General features: G+C 41.4%; 1 protein-coding gene across 1 annotated transcript in view; it reads right to left on the bottom strand.

Moving 5' to 3' along the window:
* The window catches only part of MTCL3 (MTCL family member 3), a 63498-nt gene that overhangs the window by 7450 nt on the left and 37019 nt on the right, over positions 1–19029 (bottom strand). The window contains exons 6-7 of the mRNA XM_061132030.1: positions 11475–12659; positions 9548–9852 (exon numbers count right to left, since the gene is read on the bottom strand). Of these exons, the coding sequence (XP_060988013.1) occupies positions 9742–9852; positions 11475–12659 (1296 nt within the window). The 3' untranslated portion in view covers positions 9548–9741. The remainder of the gene's footprint in view (positions 1–9547; positions 9853–11474; positions 12660–19029) is intronic.

Below are 19029 nucleotides of genomic sequence, written 5' to 3'. Positions count from 1 at the left end.
TAAATCAAATTCAGACAGTTTTCCATACCCTATCAGAACTTCAGATAATATGTAGCTAATTACAGAAAGAATTATATTGCTCTCTCCTCTGTACTTCACTCAATAGTACCTATTTCAATGTTATTTTCGATGGATGTTCCAGTAATTATTTTTTGCAGTTGTTTCATCTGCATCTTGTCATGGTAAACTTGACCTTAAATTATATATAGAATAAAAAGTGAGGGATGAAAAACTCATGGAATTTCACCCAAGTCTACCATTTATTCTAGTATTTACCAACCTTTTCTGTTGTATAATTTCATGTGTATTAGCTAATATTTCCAAGCTATATTTCATACCCTAAAGAAAGAAAGTAATACAATTAGATGACAGCATACAAAGGCAATAAATATTCAGCACAGGTATTTCTGAACCTTTGCACTAAAAATTTTAAGAAAGTTTGTTTTAAGAAAAGTTCCTGCTGTTATGTACACAAAACAAATGGATTTTAAAGACTGATGCCAGTATGCTCAGCCATAGAGTAATAATCAGACATTTGGAAGTTCCTGACATTTTCAAGCAGGAGTCATAACGGCTGAAAACGTTAGAGAAAAAATGCAGTTTGTTGCATAATACAGGTTGCTTTGAATTCATTTAAATATTTGAAACTTCAAATGTGAAACTGACTCAAATTATTGCTCTATACATTGGAGAGAATTTGGAAGAATCATTCATATCTGATGTCATACCAACCCTATTTCAACATATAACAAATATGTAAAGAAATGCATATAGTAATACTTAAAGTAAATATAGAAACACAAGCTGCTGTCAAGAAACAACAGAAAATCCTGGAAAGGGTTTGAAATGACCTGTATAAATGATGATATTAAGCCACAAACTAAAACATTTTGGAAAGGGGGAAAGAGGAATGTTGAGAGTGTAAATGTCACTAGGAGGTTTCCAGACTTAGAGAATTTTATAGCCAGAAAAAACTGAAACTATCCAGTCAAGCTTCTCATTTGTCAGCTGAGGGAAGAGGCCTCAATGTTATTTACTCAGGGTCACAAAGCCATTTACCAGCAATGTCAGGAACAGAATCCAGGTCTGCTAATTCCTGGGGGAGTGCCTTAAAGTTTAAAATTCCAATGAGCTCAAGGTAAGGAATAAAACCCAGGGATAAGAGCTTTGGGCATGAGACACTGACTTCTGGCTTTGCCAAATCTTAAACTCATTTTTTCTAAGTCCAAGTGAAGGGGTTAATATTAATATTTCATCTTCCAAGTATGATGCAGGAGTCATATAAGAGAGTGTTTATCTTTACAGCTATTTATATTGAAAAGTTTGCATCGTTCAATAATATAAGTCCTTGGTCAGAATATGAAGACAAAATAATTTTAACTGAGTGATCGTAAAAAACCTGGGGATAAAAGCACCGACTTTGTCTTGAGCATACATTGCACATTTCATTTCCAGTTCTCTATCTGAAGGATGATTTTGAAGCACCACAAGTAGTTATTTATTTCATCTGTTTATGCTATACCAGCTCTGGCCGTATATTAGATTGGGTGGCTTCTGATTTCTTGCTTGTATAGTTTTTCGGGCCCTTCTTCCTTTACTCTTTAAACATATTTGCCAGCTAGAGGGGTACTGTTTTTCTATTTTTATTGTAAAGAGATGGAAAAAATTGAAGGGATGACTTCGAAAAACTGAACTCATAGCATATTAAAATTTAGAAGCTACTATAGGTAGCAAATCTTAAATAACCCTTCCTTACAGTATAGTATCTGCCCTTTGCAATTTTTAAAGTGCTCTATATAGGAACTCTCGGGACTTTCTGCTCATTTTTCTGAAACCAAAACTGCTTAAAAAGTCCACTAATTTGAAAATTATAAATTTTAATAAATTATATTTAATAAAATAAAGTGCTTCATGAAACATCTCAGTTGTTTAGTAGAACTCTCTTGAATCTTAATCTTCCATTCTTAAGGAGAGGTCTTGGGTACTCCAATTAACATTCCACTTAATGAATATTTGTGAGCACCAACTCTGGGCCAGGTGTGGGGCTAGATTCTGAGGACTGGAAGAATAAAGCAAATCTTTGTCCTCAACCAGTTCCATCACTTCTGAAGATCCCTGCAATAGCAACTGCAGCATGACTACTCACTTCTTGAGTATTCCTGAAACAAATGAACAAATATGGAGCACCTCTCTTGGTAGTCCCCATAGCATTCGGCCACCGGGAGAACCATTCAGTGGTACTCTTAGACCTTGCTGTACACTGCAATCACTCAAAGAATTATTTTAAAAATTCTCCTCCAGAGACTTTCTGAACCAGACCATCCAGTGATGAGGCCCAGGTTTCTTAATTTTTATAATGTTCTACAGCTGATTCTGTCAAGTTTGGTCCTGTGTTATATGAGTCGTAGAATGAGAGTCTGGACTCTTGTGTTAGTAAAAGAAATATGATGTCGATACTTACTAGAATCTATTTGGGGTGATTTATTTTCCATGGAGTTACATGTTTAGATTGTCATGTTCCAGCTAGTGTGCTGTTCTCCCAGTGCTGGATGTTTTTCCCTTAAAATCATGGGATGCTGGCTGTCTCCTCTATTCTGAGGGATGGCGACATGTCAAATATGTTAGCCAAGCAAATCTGTCATGGGGCTTATGTACAGACATTTCCAGATGACAGAAATATTCAAAAGAAAGAGTTTCAAACTATCTGCTTTATTTTTTTTAAGTACTGGTCTATATTTTGAAGAAACAAAACATTTGAAAAACATGTTTAGTTATTTAGGACTAGAGACAGATCTTGCTGACGATTTTCCAATTTGCTTCTGGCGTCTCGCTGTATTACACGTTTTTGTTATTATATTATTATTTGTTTTTGTCTCACTATATTATTTCCAGATTCTTGACTTGGGAAAGGTTGATAATGAGGATGATGATAATGTTGATAGTGATGACAATAAAAGCTAAGTGACACAGGGACTCTTCAAGGCTACCTCTCATTTCATTCCAGAAAAGGGCCTTGCGAATGCCTGTCCACCACAAGAGGGCCACCCTGAGACACTTCTAGTTCCAGCAGTAGAGCAGGGCTGACAGGCCACCGAGAGGGTGTAATAACTTGAAGGACACAGACATTAATTCCTATTCTCCCCACCCCAGGGTGTTTCCACCCCACCTTTATCTTCTACCAGGAATGTTAGATTTATCAGCATTAAGTGATAGCATTACATTTTAAGTAACTGTCTGATAAAATGCCATTGACAGAGGAAGCAATTACTGGCTAGTCAAAACTTTGCTCAGAAAAAGAACACGAGAAATCCTCCAAAAGAACAAGCCATCTCTCTAGTCTATTTGACTCCTAGTTCAAAAAGGAGGTAACAAAAATGCTAAAGGATTTAAGAAAGATGATTAATAGAAGCACAGAGCACTGTAACAAGGAACTAGAAACTGCAAAGAGGAACCAATGGAAAATAGATATTCAATTGCCATGATTACAAACCCATCTAAAAGAAAAGGAGAACAGTTAACACAAAAAGGGCTGGAAGGAACAGTCAATATAGGTAAGCTTTGATCAGAGCCTGGGAAATGGAGCTGTTTTCTTTGTGGACTGTAGAGCAGAGAGAGAGACAGACAGACAGAAAGAAGAACTGAATGAGTGGTGCTAGATTTTGAGGGGCTAATGTGAGAGGTCTTGATACTCAGATGCAAAGAAAATGTGGCATCATGACTTGAGGAGGCCACGCTAAAGGATCTGGAGATGAGGGTTCAGAAAGGGAGGCCCACGGTCATACTTCAGATCCTTAACCGTGGTACAAGACATTTATCTTGGTACAAAATAAAACTTAAGATTATATATTTAATATATCTAAAAATGCATTGATAATTTAAAAGAAAAACAATTGAAACAAGTAAAATATTATGAACTGAACTTGAAAAATCCTCAACAGGAAATTTGGTTTCAACAACATTCAAAGAAATATTCTCATCCTCAAGTCAAAAGAGTTACATGAATATTTTCTGAAAGGCTGAAAAACTGCTAAACACCATTGATTATATACGTGTATAGTAAATTTTAGGGCTTCTCAGGTGGTGTTAGTGATAAAGAATCCGGCTGCCAACAAAGGAGATGTAAGAGATGCAGGTTCGATCCCTGGGCCGGAAAGATCCCCTTGTGGAGGGCATAGCAACCCACTCGGGTATTCTTGCATGGAGAATCCCATGGACAGAGGAGCCTGGCAGGCCACAGTCCACAGCATCCCACAGAGTCAGACACAACTGAAGTGACTTAGCACACACGCACAGTAAATTTTGTGAATTTGTAAAATTTTACAATTTTATTTTCAGACATTGGATGTGGATGGTACCCTATTTAGCTATAGAGAAACTCATACAAGTGTGAACTAAAAAACGTTTTATAATTCTAACAATGAAATAAAATAATCAGGAAATGTCAACATATTTAAGCTTATTATACATAAACATCTGAGGTATAACATAAGAATAGGTCCTTTGAGACAACACCTGGTTTAACAGTAGGAAGTGAAAGGTGGAGATTCTTCCTTGTTTTTAAGAGTCGAGTGTTGCCTTTGCTGCTCCTATTCTCTGATCAAGAAAGGTTGTAACAGCGCTCTATTTGAAAATGGTCCCTAAAAGTGTCAACTTTTCTCACTTCCAATCCTGACTTTACATTAGAGCATCTGACCCGAAGCATGCTGCCAGATGAAAGTGAGCTGTGATTCTATACGAATATAGCTACCAACACCACATGAACATTTGCAGTTAAGGCTTAGTGACCAAATTGACATTCCAAAGTTCACTGGCAGCTGATGAAAATAATCGTATCCCACTCTACCACATAGAATGAAATGAAGGCTGGGGAATGCAGGCCAATACACATTCCAGGCTCAGCACTGAATTTTCCCTTGTTTTGAGTTTGAGCCTGTTCTGCTTAAAAATAGCCAACTGAATTCTTTTTTTCTTAAGTCTCGGCCAAATTACCAAAGTCACTCCTTCCTACGCCCAAGAATGTGCAAGCAATAGAATTTTTGTTTGTTTGAATTTATTTTCAGGGTGATGTTTAAATAGCACAGTTTTCAAAGGTGCAAATAGGAGAAGAGTCCCTGTTTCAATAATTGGAGGACTGTGTTTTCTTCATGAACAAAGGAGCCTGGATGTTCCTCTCTTAGAACTAGCTTTATACGACAAAGACCATGCAAGGAACAGAATCAAAGAGATGGGGAAGGGAGATATCAGAGACTTCCTTTCTGAGGTCTTGGGAGTCATCTCTGTTAACTGTTCTTCCCATGACTATATCCTGCAGTGTAAGGAAGACATTCACTCTAGATCCTGGGTGCTCAAAGAACAGCCTCATGTTCCAAGGAGAAGGCGGCAAGGGACAAGGTTAACGTCGGTCTGCTGGTAGTTTGCTGAGACCACCTTCCAATTACTGGCCCCCAGCAGTGCCCTGAGATAGAGTCAGGCCTGAATTCCCTGACACTGGATGCATTTCCCATTGTACATCAATGTATAAAGATGTGTGTGCACACACAGGCACAAACTGGGTAATCAGTTCTGCAGTGGGTGCGGCAGAGTCGGAATGAGTCTCCAAGTCAGGACTATCTCCCCTCATCTTTTTCTTACTGGGATTCATATACAAAGAGCCTGGACGGAGTTCAAATTTCTCATGAAATTCTTCTATAAAGTCAATGGCTTAGGAATCCACAGGTAAGATTAATAACACTGTTGCCAGGAAGACTTTAATGCTTCACAAGAGATCTGAGGACAAGGCTGATGTTTTGGATAGCCTGAATCTCCCTCGGTTAGCCTCTTCTTTCTTGTTCAGGTCACAAGATATTGTTGATATATGTACTGCACGTATGCTAAGTCACATCAGTCGTGTCTTGACTGTTTGCGACCCTTATGGACTGTAACCCACCAGGCTCTTCTATCCATGGGATTCTCCAGGCAAGAATACTGGAGTGGGCTGCCATGCCCTCCTCTAGGGTATCTTCCTGACACAGGGATCAAACCCACATCCCTTGAGTCTCCTGCATTGGCAGGCAGGTTCTTTACCACTAGTGCCACGTGGGAAGCCTACCCCTGCACTGATTTCTGTATTTTTCCATTCAAGAATGCTTTGGGGTTTTACTGTGTTCTCTTAGGGAAATCTAACATGCTATCAGGTATGCAATAAAGAATAAATTTCAACCACAAATCTTTTTTTTGCTCTTCGGTAAGAATACATGTCAGAGTTAGCTGTCTACATCTCTGTCCTTGTCAATCAGCCAGTAGAAAGCTGTAAACCATAAAAACTGAACCTCAATTTCCTCTATACCTAACACAGCCAATACTTCAAAATGTGTGTTAAATAAACAAAGGATCCATGCTCTATCTGGTTTGGAGGGTAGAGTCAGTTGGCATCTGTTATCCCTGGTGGATTTGTGGGACACCATATCCTCTCTGTGGATCACATGGGGAAGCTTTGTGGCAGAGATGATTGTGTAACAACAAAGTGGTGTTTGTTATGATGTGTTGGGGGGGATCATCTTGAGGTTTTAATTCAGCATTCACGTGCACTGATATCTCCAGGTGTGTGTATGACCCTGACACACACAATATTCATCATGGTTCTCCTTCCTGACACATATTATTCTGATTTGTCTTCTCTAGCTTTGTTTCTTTCAAAAATCTGTTTGAATGAAAGGAGGAATTTTCGAACACTATTAGCAGTATGGAAACAGCGTTGCTTTGTCATTACAGGTCTTGTGGCAAAGGCCATATGACAAAGGTAGACATGCTCTATAAAGAGGATACAGATGTTCATGAATGCTTGGAATTTTAAGGTCTACTAAAATCTAGACAACCCATGATTCTATAGAGCTAGTATCACACACAGTTTGCTGTGACATTGGTATATATGCTGTATATACTTTATATACATATTTTAATAATTCAAACATTTAAAGAAGTGGTTCTTGGGAGTTAAAAAAAAAAATATATATATATGCTTGGGTTCATATATTGGATTTCAATTAATGTGAAGTAGCATCTCAGTTATAAAAACAAGCCAGGAATTCTGATGTGCAGCTAGGATTGAAAACCACTAATATAAATATTTAGTTCTTGGTTCTCCTCATGGTAAAGATAATTTCAATTCCAAAGCCAGTTTCTTAAAGCCACACAGGATACTGAATATCCATGACATTTCTGAAGTGAAGTGAACAAGTGCATTGCAAACCATGCTTCCTCACAGGGACAAAGCTAGGAATCTGGAAATGACACATATTTGAAGTTCTGGCCCTTTTCCTCTAAATGCCAGTAGAGCTTTCAGTCACTGTGACTGGAACCTAAAACACCTCCATAAACTACCAGATGCTTCACAGGTAGATGAGAGAGTCAATGCGTAGCTGACTGCATTCCAGTCCAAAGGCAATAAACATTTCATATAAACTTCCACCTCAAACATTTATTTTCAGTTCCACTTTCATTGCCAAAATGATTCCTCTGAGATAGCAAAAGTGAAAGTTGCTCAGTAGTATGACCCCGTGGATTGTAACCCGGCAGGCTCCTCTGTCCATGGAATTCTCCAGGCAAGAATACTCGAGTGGGTAGTCATTCCCTTCTCCAGGGGATCTTCCTGATCTGGAAATTAAACCTGGGTCTCCCGCATTGCAGGCAGATTATTTACCATCTGAGCCACCTGGGAAGCCCCCAAGATGGCAATCTGGGGGCTAATCAAGGGTCTAACAGTCAAATTCTGATTTTTAATTAGTTTTTGATTTTTAAAGTGGTTGCTTTCCTTAAGATGAAATATTTTTTTAAAGTAACGTATAATTGATTAAATATAGCATTTATGCTATTTCATTTGTTCTTGTCATGAAGCTCTATTTAACCACTTGAAATCTTAAGATGAAAAGCTAGAAGTATGTACTGACAGATTCTAACTGTTGGTTAGCCACTCCTCACTCCCAGTCTCTTTTTTCCCCAAAACAAAACAAAAACTATAAATTAAAAATCACGTACATTAGGAGTAGGTATCCCTTGTGGCTCAGATGGTAAAGAATCCGCCCGCAAAGCGGGAGACCTGGGTTCGATCCTTGGGTTGGGAAGATCCCCTAGAGAAGGACATGGCAACCCACTCCAGTATTCTTGCCTGGAGAATTCCATGGGCAGAGGAGCCTGGCAGGCTACAGTCCATGGGGTCGCAAAGAGTTAAACTCAATTTTTAATTTTATGTAGTTTTTCTTTTTATTAAATTAACACTGAAAGGGAAATATCCGTGCTGAGGGATGTGGACTCAAGAGATTGTGGCCTGCGCCAACTTCTGTATTAGAGCAAAGATTTTCCATATATCATTCTTTATGCTGAGGGCAAGATACTTCATTTTATTACAGATTTTCATATCTATCCACCAACTCACCAGTATTTCTAAGTAGGTGACTTTTTAGTGAGTGCTCTCAATCACTCAATCAGCATGACTCAGCATGACTGAGTCCAGTTTTCTACTCTGTAAACTGCCAGTGAGGTGGACAGCATAGGAACTTTTGGGTACAGGAAACCTATCCAGGCCACTTTAGGTAGGAGGAGAAAGGGCAGTGCTGAGGTTCACCAAAGTTAAGTTTGTCTACAGAGCAACTCCCACTGGAACTATGCCACTGGTTTTGGACTGTGATTTAATGAAATTCTACAGAATGACTATTTTTTCCCTACTTAAAATACTTCATATACTGTATTTCTAGCATATTTTCTGCTCCAGAAGCAGTTCTACATGGTAACCTACTACAGAGGACAGGATGCCAAGCAACAAACCTGATTAGCAACATATGGCTCCAAGTATAACAGGTAAAAAGGTTTCCCTGGGGGTTCAGCAATAATGAATCCGCCTGCAATGCAGGACATGTGGGTTTGATCCCTAGGTTGGGAATATCCCCTGGAGGACAGCATGGCAACCCACTCCAGTATGCTTGCTTGGAGAATCCCATGGACAGAGGAACCTGGCGGGCTACGTCCCAGGAGTCGCAAAGAGTTGGACACGACTGAAGTGACTGAGCACGCACACACATAATAGGTAAACACAGATATGATTGGTTTGGTCGGAATGGTTGAAACTGGTCAAATGCAGAGGACAAAGATAATTCCTTTCTCAATGATCTAGGGCATAATCCACTCATGCTTCCAAACACGTAGACAAAACACCATCACCATCACAATGACTTGTTCAGTTTTAGACAGAACACCATCAGCATCCAATAAATTGTTTAGTTTCCGTGATGGTCACATTTTATTTCTTCACCAGAATTTTCACTGATACTTATTGGATATCAAAATTATTTTGTTAATCTGATGCATAAATCTATACATTTTCTAAGATGTGACCAACTTGTGAATGCCCAGATTTTGAATTATAATAGTCAAATGCTGAGAAATAATGGAGAGCATTGGGAAATGTTTACAGTCATTCTTACAGTGATTTATGAAGAGTACAAATCAAAATGTAAAAGGAAGTGGTAAAAATGAAAATGATTTATAAAAAGAGAAGTCATACTTACACCCTTACCTGAAATATTTAATGCTCAGGCTTCTTACTGAATTTGGTAGTGGGAAGATGCATCTTTTTAAAGAAATAAGCAGTCTTCAGTGTTTTTATAGCATTGGTTACTACAGAAATTATACTTCTTTTACTTCTTGTCTTGAAGGGTGAACAAAACAAACAAACTGAAATACTACAATGAATGGTAAATGATGAAAGGTTTACAGTACAAAAAACAGTGTAAAAAGGAAGACAAGTTTAAATATTGTTGTGTAAGAAAGTGACGAAAATAATACAAGAATGAGAATAAGTAAAATGATAGGCTGGAACATCTGGGAAGGTAAACGCAAAGACAAAAAGAAGAATTAATTAATAATAATTTTTAAAACTTAAGTTTATATCAACTAATCTACATATCCATTCAACTTAAAATAAATACCCCTCCCTCATATATACTTACAAAGTCTGAAAGCCAACTGTTATATACATACTTTCTCTTACCCTGATTGCTATTTCTTTCTGAGAGTATAATTGAAAAAAACACATGCTCAAAGTATTCAAAATCTGCAACAAGGAAATTAAAAACCAACTATTTGATATAATACATAGAGAAAAAATCATTAACATTTCAAAATTCAACAAGTTTTGTTATAAAACTTTTTATTTTTTTAAATAGCAAAGCAAAGCAGCATGCAAGATAAATAAGCGATAGGGTTGGGATTTTTCTAGTTGTGACTAACAGGCAGTTAATCTAATATCATGCTTCTGTGTATAAACTGATTTTTAGATTTAAACCTCTTGCGTGCCTTAAAAGCCATGCATGCTGTTGCTCTCCTGTGGGTTCTCCAATGGATACAAGATACCCCGCTTGCCAGAAGGGCAGTACTGCCTGTTTGTTTTATAAACTCTCTCTTATGTACTTAACTCTGACAAAGTGCATTGGCTTTTGGCCATCATACCTGGCTAGAGGAGATCAGTCCAATTCATCAGATGTGCCTCTACAATTAGGATGAAGGAAAAATGCTGGTTTTCCCTGTTCGGGAATAGTTATTACTATTTCTCGGAATTAGTGTTGCCTTAAGGCTAAAGTATAACACTCCTTCCCCAGCCTGAGGGTCTTCGCTATAGAACCAACACTGATTTTCTCTAGAAATAAATATCATGTTACTTTGACTGGTGGTAGGTACAACAGCGGCTTCTATCTGCTCCTCTTGTAGGGAGGGCTCCGGACACAAAAGCATCTTTCTTTACCGCTGGTTCCCTGGTGGCTCAGCGGTAAAGAATCCTCCTGCCAATGCAAGAGACACAGGTTCGATCCCTGGATTGGGAAGATCCCCTGGAGAAGGACATGGCACCCCACTCCAGTATTCTTGCCTGGGAAATCCCATGGACAGAGGAGCCAGGCGGGCTACAGTCCATGGGGTCGCACAGAGTCAGACACGACTGAGCGACTATACAACCATCACCACCAGTAGTCATGCGTCAAGGCTGATCATTTAGTGATGTAAAAATACGTTAAACTTAATTTGAATCTCAGCTCGAAAACCACAGACCAGCAATTGAAGATTTCTATTCGGGATCTTCCTGCGGCAAAATCTATTAGAATCAGTAGAGTTAATACTGAAAATGTCGACCTTCAATAATAATGTATCTTAGAAATCCTTTCATCTTTACACAAAAACTGGGGGAAGGAAGAGGTGGGTATATCTCTCTCTGAAACAGATCAGAGAGGGAACAGTTAACTCAGTAAGCGACTGGATGACGAAAACCTCAGGCCTGAAGGACAGGGTGAAAGAACAAGTGCGCCGTGGAGCCTCCAAGCCCAGAGAGGCTCTGAGCTGGGGCTTCCCTAAAGCGGGGCGTGGAGGTGGGTGCGCGGAGTCGCCCCTCCGGGGACCGCGGCTCCGCGGACCGGCCTCGCCAGCGCCGTGGCTCGCAATAGGCAGAACTGTACCTGACTCACGGATATGGGCTCCTCGGCGCCGGGGTCGTCGGCGGACTTGGGCACCTCGAGGCGGTCGATGAAGGTCTGCAGCTCCTTGCGGAAGGCCTTCATCTGCGCGTTGATGCGGTAGAGCAGCTCATGCTCGCGGATGCGACTGCCGTCGTCCTCCTCGTCCATGAGTCCGAACAGGTCCCCGTTGGCCACGTAGATGCGCGCCTCGGTGATGATGGTGCTGGTGTCGGCGATGAGGCGGTCGATGGTCTTGCCCAGGCGCTCGGCCTCCGAGCGGATGTCCTTCATCTGCTGCCGGTCGGAGAAGCTCTTGGGCCAGGGCCCCGGCGGCGGCGGCGCGGGGTAGAAGGAGCGGGTGGGCGTCAGGCAGCGGATGTTGCGCACCTCCTCCGAGTCGCTCTCGCCGCCGATGGGCCCTTCGCGCTTGCGGTGCGGCGGCCGCGAGTCGTCGTCGCTCTCCTTTTTGCCCGCGTCGCTCTCGGCGTCGCTGTCGCGGGGGCTGCCGCGGATGCCCAGGTGCGAGGCCAGGTCGTAGCGCTGCATGTTGGACATGAGCACGCGGTTCTCGTACTGCAGCTGCATGACCTTGCCGCTGAGCTCGTTGATCTGCAGGCGCGCCGCCTTCAGCTCCTCCTGCAGGGCCTCGGTCTTGGCGCTGTCGTGGTGCCTCGCGCTCTCGTGGCCCCCCGACTTGTATTTGTACTTGTTGAGCTCCGCCGTGATGCGCTTGTTCTGCTCCTCCAGGTCGGCCACGTTCCTGCGCAGCAGCTCCGTCTCGTCCTCCACCAGCTGCAGGTGCTGCCGCAGCTCCGACAGGGATTCGCTCTGCTCCCTCATCAGGGGGTTGGCCGAGCCGTTGAAGTCGTCGCCCCGCAGGTCGTCCAGTTCCGCCTTCAGGCCGCGGTTCTCCACTTCCAGTTCCACGATCTTTCTGCCCAGGATGTTGGCTTCTTCCTCCACCAGCCTCAGCCGCAGCTTGAGCTCGGCTTCTCTGGTACTGGGCGGGCCCCCGGCTTCTCCTTTGGGCAAAGGACTGTCCAGATCCCCGTAAAAGGATCGGTATTTCTGGAGCTCGTGTTCGAATCTGTCCTTTTCTTTGTCAATCTTGGCCATTTTCTTCCTCATCAGAGCGGCTTCTTCCTTCACGAACTGCAGCTGGCATTTCAGATCTTCATTGTCCTCCTCAATTGGGAAAAAGAAGAGGAAGCGGATAGGAGCTCATTTTTCATGTAAAGAAAGAAAACAACCCCAAAAGGGACACCTGCGGAAATCATTCCCTTTCCTCGTAATTAAGCTTTAATAAGACAGAGGGAGAGACAGAGACATAGACGCTGTATGTTTTCTCCAAATCATTTAAATTCTTTGGCAAATAAAAGATCAGGACAACATTATATGCTGGAAACAAAAAGAGAAGGGAATATAAGAACAGAAAAACTGGTCATCACTGTTCAGAAAATTATATGTTCCCACTGCATACAACTGGTTTTGACTGTCATTTTCAACAGTGTTCACTTTGTTTTGTTTTTCTTGGGGTCTGAATTCCCCGGACTGTAGTAAATATGTAAAACATTCCCTGGAAGGAAGATGTGGTTGGTATGCACTCCCTGCCATTTATTGAGCTCTGACTCTTAGCCAGAGTCTATAAAAGTTCTCAACATATATGACCTAATTTAATGTGTAGAGTACATTTGGGAGTAGGTATTACAACACCTGATTTAAAGATGTTCAACCAATTGTTCAAGGTTACATGGCTCTTAAGTGGCAGAGGACCACGGTGAAATTTGAATTCAGTTCTGACACTAAGGCTCAGTTAGGCACATGATCATGGAGCCATACAGAAAATAATCTATCCTCCATCTTTATTCAAGGGAGAATTGTTTTTAAAGCCTTTAACATAGATAAGTTTAACACAGGAATGGTCCATCTAAGAAGAAACTGGTTCCGCCTAGATCACTTTTAAAATGTGATGTATTCCCATCAGTCTGAAAGGATAGAACTGGTTCCGCCTGATCAAAGAATGATGGAGTAGATCCTACAGAACAGGGGTCCCCAACCTCTGGGATCTAATGCTTGATTATCTGAGGTAGAGCTGATGTAATAATAATAGAAATAAAGTGCAATAAATGTTATGCCCTTGAATCATCCTGAAACCATCCTCGCCCACTATGCCTTTGTCTGTGGAAAAAAAAACTATCTTCCATGAAAACTGGTTTCCCTGATAGCTCAGTTGGTAAAGAATCTGCCTGCAGTGCAGGAGACCCTGGTTCGATTCCTGGGTCAGTGAAGATCCACTGGAGAAGGGATAGGCTACCCACTCCAGTATTCTTGGACTTCCCTTGTGGCTCAGCTGGTAAAGAATCCGCCTGCAATGTGGGAGGCCTGGGTTCGACCCCTGGGTTGGGAAGATAAGATCCCCTGGAGAAGGGAAAGGCTACCCAGTCCAATATTCTGGCCTGGAGAATTCCATGGACTGTATAGTCCATGCGGTCACAAAGAGTCAGACACGACCGAGTGACTCTCACTTTCACTTTTCATGAAAACTGGTCTCTGGTGTCAAGAAGGTTGGGGACTGCTGCTATAGAAGTTCTTCCCACACATTTGTAAGACACCTTTCAAACCCTAATCATTAAATGGAAAATTACAAACAGAAAAATGGAAACAACTCTTTCTCTGAGAGCTAATATAAAAGCACATTATAATGTCCAAGAACGTATTTCCCAAGGACATGTTTCCCAAGGATGATTTCCCAAAATTCTCTTTTATGCAGGCACTTTGGGCATATCACATGACTTCAGCAGACTTTGGTTTCTTCATTTCAAAAAGGAATAAAAATGCCTTTCTTTTCCAGCACTGAGTCAGCTGTGTTTGAGATGAATTCTGGTAAAAATATAGCTACCATGCAAGGTGAAGGTGAGGAGAATAACAAGGCTTCTGCCAGGGATGCTCAGTAAATACAGCCCAGAGCTTTCTAGATGCAAGAGAGGGAGAGCAGGGCATGGGGCTCTTATGCTCTCGTCCACTAATGAGAATTAGTATGAAGGTCTGAGAGCTGCTGAGTGTGTAGACCCTTAATGTCACATTCTTTATATCATTACATCCTCACACTAGCCCCACGAGGAAGGTGATATATGATGTCTACTTTACAGATAAGGTAGCTTCATGGAAGAGCCCAAGTTAATGTGACAGAGAACATCTGTATTCAGACTGATTCTCAAAATCATGTTTTTCCCCTGCACATGATGCCTCTAGAAACGATGTGCAAGAGGGAAAAAGTAGGACAATGAGTTAAAATAACAAAATCAGATTGTACGCTTTCCTCTAGAAGGGGTTCATGAGAAAGGAGAGATGCCCAGAGATGAGAGAACCCCAGAAGCACAGTGAGAGAAAGGGGTTAAGAATATATGTCACAGGAAGATTAGATATGAGAATCCATTTCACCAGGAAAGAAAGAAGCTGCCTTGCAAGAGACTATGTGTGGGGATCCCCTGGACTAATTCAGTGAGAATGAAACCAAGGACATATTGTGTGTGTTAGTCGCTCAGTCATGTCTGACCCTCTGCGACCCCATGGACCTAGCCCACCAGGCTTCTCTGTCCATGAGATTCTCCAGGCAAGAATATTGAAGTGGATTGCCATGCCCTCCTCCAGGGGATCTTCCCAACCCAGGGGTTAAACCCAGGTCTTCTGCATTGCAGATGAATTCTTTACCATCTGAGGACATATTACAGTGTCTAATACCACATCAGCAGAAGAGTCAAAGATAACCCTGATGTTTTTGAGCTTAGGTGTCTTGATGGATTGTGTTGCTAGTAACAGGGACAGAGACTGAACAAAGAGGATCAGCTTTTAGGGGAAGAATATGGGCTTAAGTATATTAACATGTTGCCTTTGAGGTGTGTCCGCAGAGGGATACCCAGTAGAAACATCTATCAATGGGAATCTCAGGCCCATGATTAGCAAGATTACAGCCCTGGATTTGGAGACAGCTTGGGCCCAGAGAGGAGGACATGAGGATGAGATGCACAGAGGTGATGGTTGAGGCTATTGCAATGGCTTCAGAGGCAATCAAAGGGGAGAAGAAAAGAAAGGGAGACTGAAAAGAAATGATCAAAAGTTGGAGCCCGGAGCAGGACAAAGTCATTAAAGCCAAGAAATAGAAATAATGCTTGAATAGAAAGGTGCCCAACAATATGCATGCCGAGTATGCTTTTACCTAGACTAGGTTCTGTCAGGAAGTAAGAGTAGGTGAGATGGGGAAACCAGCTAGGCTCCATGTTCTGTCCAAGTCCTTGACCGCAAGGAAGGCCTTCAGTTGCTAGTAAAAAAAAATGTTCACATAATACTGCAGTTTGAATCTAACTAAAACAGCAATGATGTTTAATATATATGTAATAGATTGGAACAGAATGACAAGCACATATAAAAGAGGAGGATATCTGATTTGTGTATGTGTAAGCTCTCCTGTCCAAAGGAATGAAAACATTAAAAGTATGTTATGAGTTGGACATGTATTGCATGTAGCAAAGTCATGAATCTTGTATGTCAATGTGCCTTGCATCCTGTATGTCAGAATCCTATATGTCAAGGTATCTTGCATCCTCATCCTGTAACCCACGTATTGTAGGCACCATTTGGAACTGGGCAGGGAAATCCCATATGTAAATGTGAAATCATTAAATCAGAGATTGTATGGAAAGTGCCTGGTTGAAAGGTTCAGTTCAGTTCAGTCGCTCAGTTGTGTCTGACTCTTTGTGACCCCAAGAATCGCAGCACGCCAGGCCTCCCTGTCCATCACCAATTCCTGGAATTTACTCAAACTCATGTCCATGATGTCATCGGTAGAGTCAGTGATGCCATCCAGCCATCTCATTGTCTGTCATCCCCTTCTCCTCCTGCCCCCAATCCCTCCCAGCATCAGCGTCTTTTCCAATGAGTCAGCTCTTCACATGAGGTGGCCAAAGTATTGGAGTTTCAGCTTCAGCATCAGTCCTTCCAATGAATACCCAGGACTGATCCTTTAGGATGGACTGGTTGGATCTCCTTGCAGTCCAAGGGACTCTCAAGAGTCTTCTCCAACACCATAGTTCAAAAGCATCAATTCTTCGGTGCTCAGCTTTCTTCACAGTCCAACTCTCACATCCATACATGACCACTGGAAAAACCATAGCCTTGACTAGATGGACCTTTGTTGGCAAAGTAATGTCTCTGCTTTTTAATATTGAAATGTACTGATCAGAAATGCTTGCTTCTATTTCCCACAACTAATGGCAGTCAAGAAACATTACAATGCTTTGAGATGCAAAGCAAGTTATCTCTTTTTTTTTTTTTTGTATGGTAAAAACTCACTCTTAAGAACCATAAGAGGTAGGGGAACATTAAGATGGTGAAGGCCCAAAGAAGAGAGCTGAGCTTAGCTTTAACTTAGCCATTTCTAGAGCTAAACTGCACTCTAATAAATTAGATGTATTAACTAATTGGAAAAGACCTTGATGCTGGGAAAGACTGAGGAGAAGGGGACGACAGAGGATGAGGTGGTTCGATGGCATCACTAACTCAATGGACATGAGTTTGAGTAAACTCCGGGAGATAATGAAGGACAGGAAAGCCTAGTGTGCTGTATAGTCCATGGGGTCACAAAGAGTCAGACACAACTGAGTGACTGAACAACAACAACTCATTTAATCTGTGCAACAACTCTCTATTATGACCCCATTTTAAGAATGAGGAAACACAGGCATAGAAAGAATAAGTAACTTGTCTAAGGTCATGCAGTTGGTATGTGGCAGAGATTTCCACGTACGCAACCTAGTCCTAAAGTTACTGTTTGTAACTGCTCTGCAAGACCATTTCTCAGTATATAAAGTCATTGTGCCACTGGAGGAATATGTGGGGAATACATAGAAGAAAGTGAACAAAGTGAAATACAAAGCTATCCAATAGTAGCAGGTTGGCCCATATGAAATTGCCATTTGGGTAGGTCAGAATCAACAGCATGTTGGCAATTTCATATGGCTCATCTAGAAAAGGAGTACATGGAAGTATTCAAAAGTGTGTACCGATCCTGATGAGCACAAGCTGAGTAAGATGGCCCCGGGCTGCAGTACGGGGGCTTCCCTAGTGGCTCAAAGGGTAAAGAACCTGCCTGCAATGCAGGCCCCAGGTCCCACTGAAAAGCTGATGAAAGCTGCATGTGTCTTTTGGAGAAAAGTGCCTAAATACATGGAGTGGGGATCCACAGAGCTAGGAACAAGCACTTAAGGATTCCTGGATTAGAAAATATGGGTGAAAAGAATAAACAAACTTAACATGGCAAGTATAAGAATAGGACAAACATAAGTTTAAAAAAATGAACTGTTGGTTAAAGCTGACTTAAGACTTTAAAGCAGGGAGTATAAAGCACCTTCTCCCTAAATGAGGTCGGGGAAGAAAACTGATGGATAAAATTATGGCAAGACAGAGCGAGAGAGTTGTGGTGACAGAGCATACATGAACTTATTAAGGGAGGATAAGACAGGTACAGATTGTAAAGAATCCACCTGCAATGCAGGAGACCTGGGTTTGATCCCTGGGTGGGAAAGGTCCCCTGGAGAGGGGAATGGCTACCTACTCAAATATTCCTGCCTGGGAAATCCCATGGACAGAGCAGCCTGGCGGGCTATCGTCCATGGGGTCACAAAGAGTCGGACATGACTGAATCGAATTAGCACGCATGCACAAGACAGTTACAAAATGCAGATAACTTTGGTAGGAGACTCTGGGATTCTAGAACTGCTGAGGCCTATAAATGTTCATGTCTATACCAAGGGGAAAATGAACAGAGAGGGGAGAGAGAGAGAGAACAGGAAACTCAACAATTACTATGTTATGCTTTTAAAAAAGAGTGAGATCAACTTTTTCAAATTTTGAATATTTAAACATCGCTTTAGTTAAAATTCTTACCAAATGAGAAAACACCTTGTAAGAATGAAAAAAAAAAGTACATATGCTATAGTATTATAGATCCCAGTTTACACCTGTAAAAATAAATATTTGGCCAAGTATTTTTAGCAAGCCATAATGTCATAGCTGCCCCTAAATATTTCACCTTCTGTTTTAAAATCTCCTTTATTATATCCACCAGCACCTCTGCTCACCATAAAAGCTATCTTTACTGTGGCTGTGTTTCTAAGGTTCTTAACAAGCCCATGTTGAGGACATGTTTTAAATTTTATTTTCCTTCCTTCATTTCTTTTCTTGGCTCCCCCAGTCATGGTGGAGAGAATTACTTCATTCTGGGACTCTCCAAAGACATCATGAGTCTCTCTTTTCCCTCTGCCATCCTTCCTACAACATTCCTTTCTTTCTCCTCTCCTGATACTATAGGAACAGCTAATCTAATGTCCTTATTAATTATGGGTGAACAATATTAGCACCATGGGTACAGTTCTTAAATGCAGCAACACATAAAGTACTAATGACATTTTGCTATGTGATTACAATACAAAAGCCATAGTAACAGGGATGTTAGTGCTGGTTTTTTAAGCAAAGATACTGAATGCTTTATATTGCCTCC

This window comes from Dama dama, chromosome 28, assembly GCF_033118175.1.
Source record: "Dama dama isolate Ldn47 chromosome 28, ASM3311817v1, whole genome shotgun sequence".
NCBI classification, from domain to species: Eukaryota; Metazoa; Chordata; class Mammalia; order Artiodactyla; family Cervidae; genus Dama; species Dama dama.
Note: the sequence above shows the minus strand (reverse complement) of the source record. Positions and strands in the feature narration are given on the sequence as shown.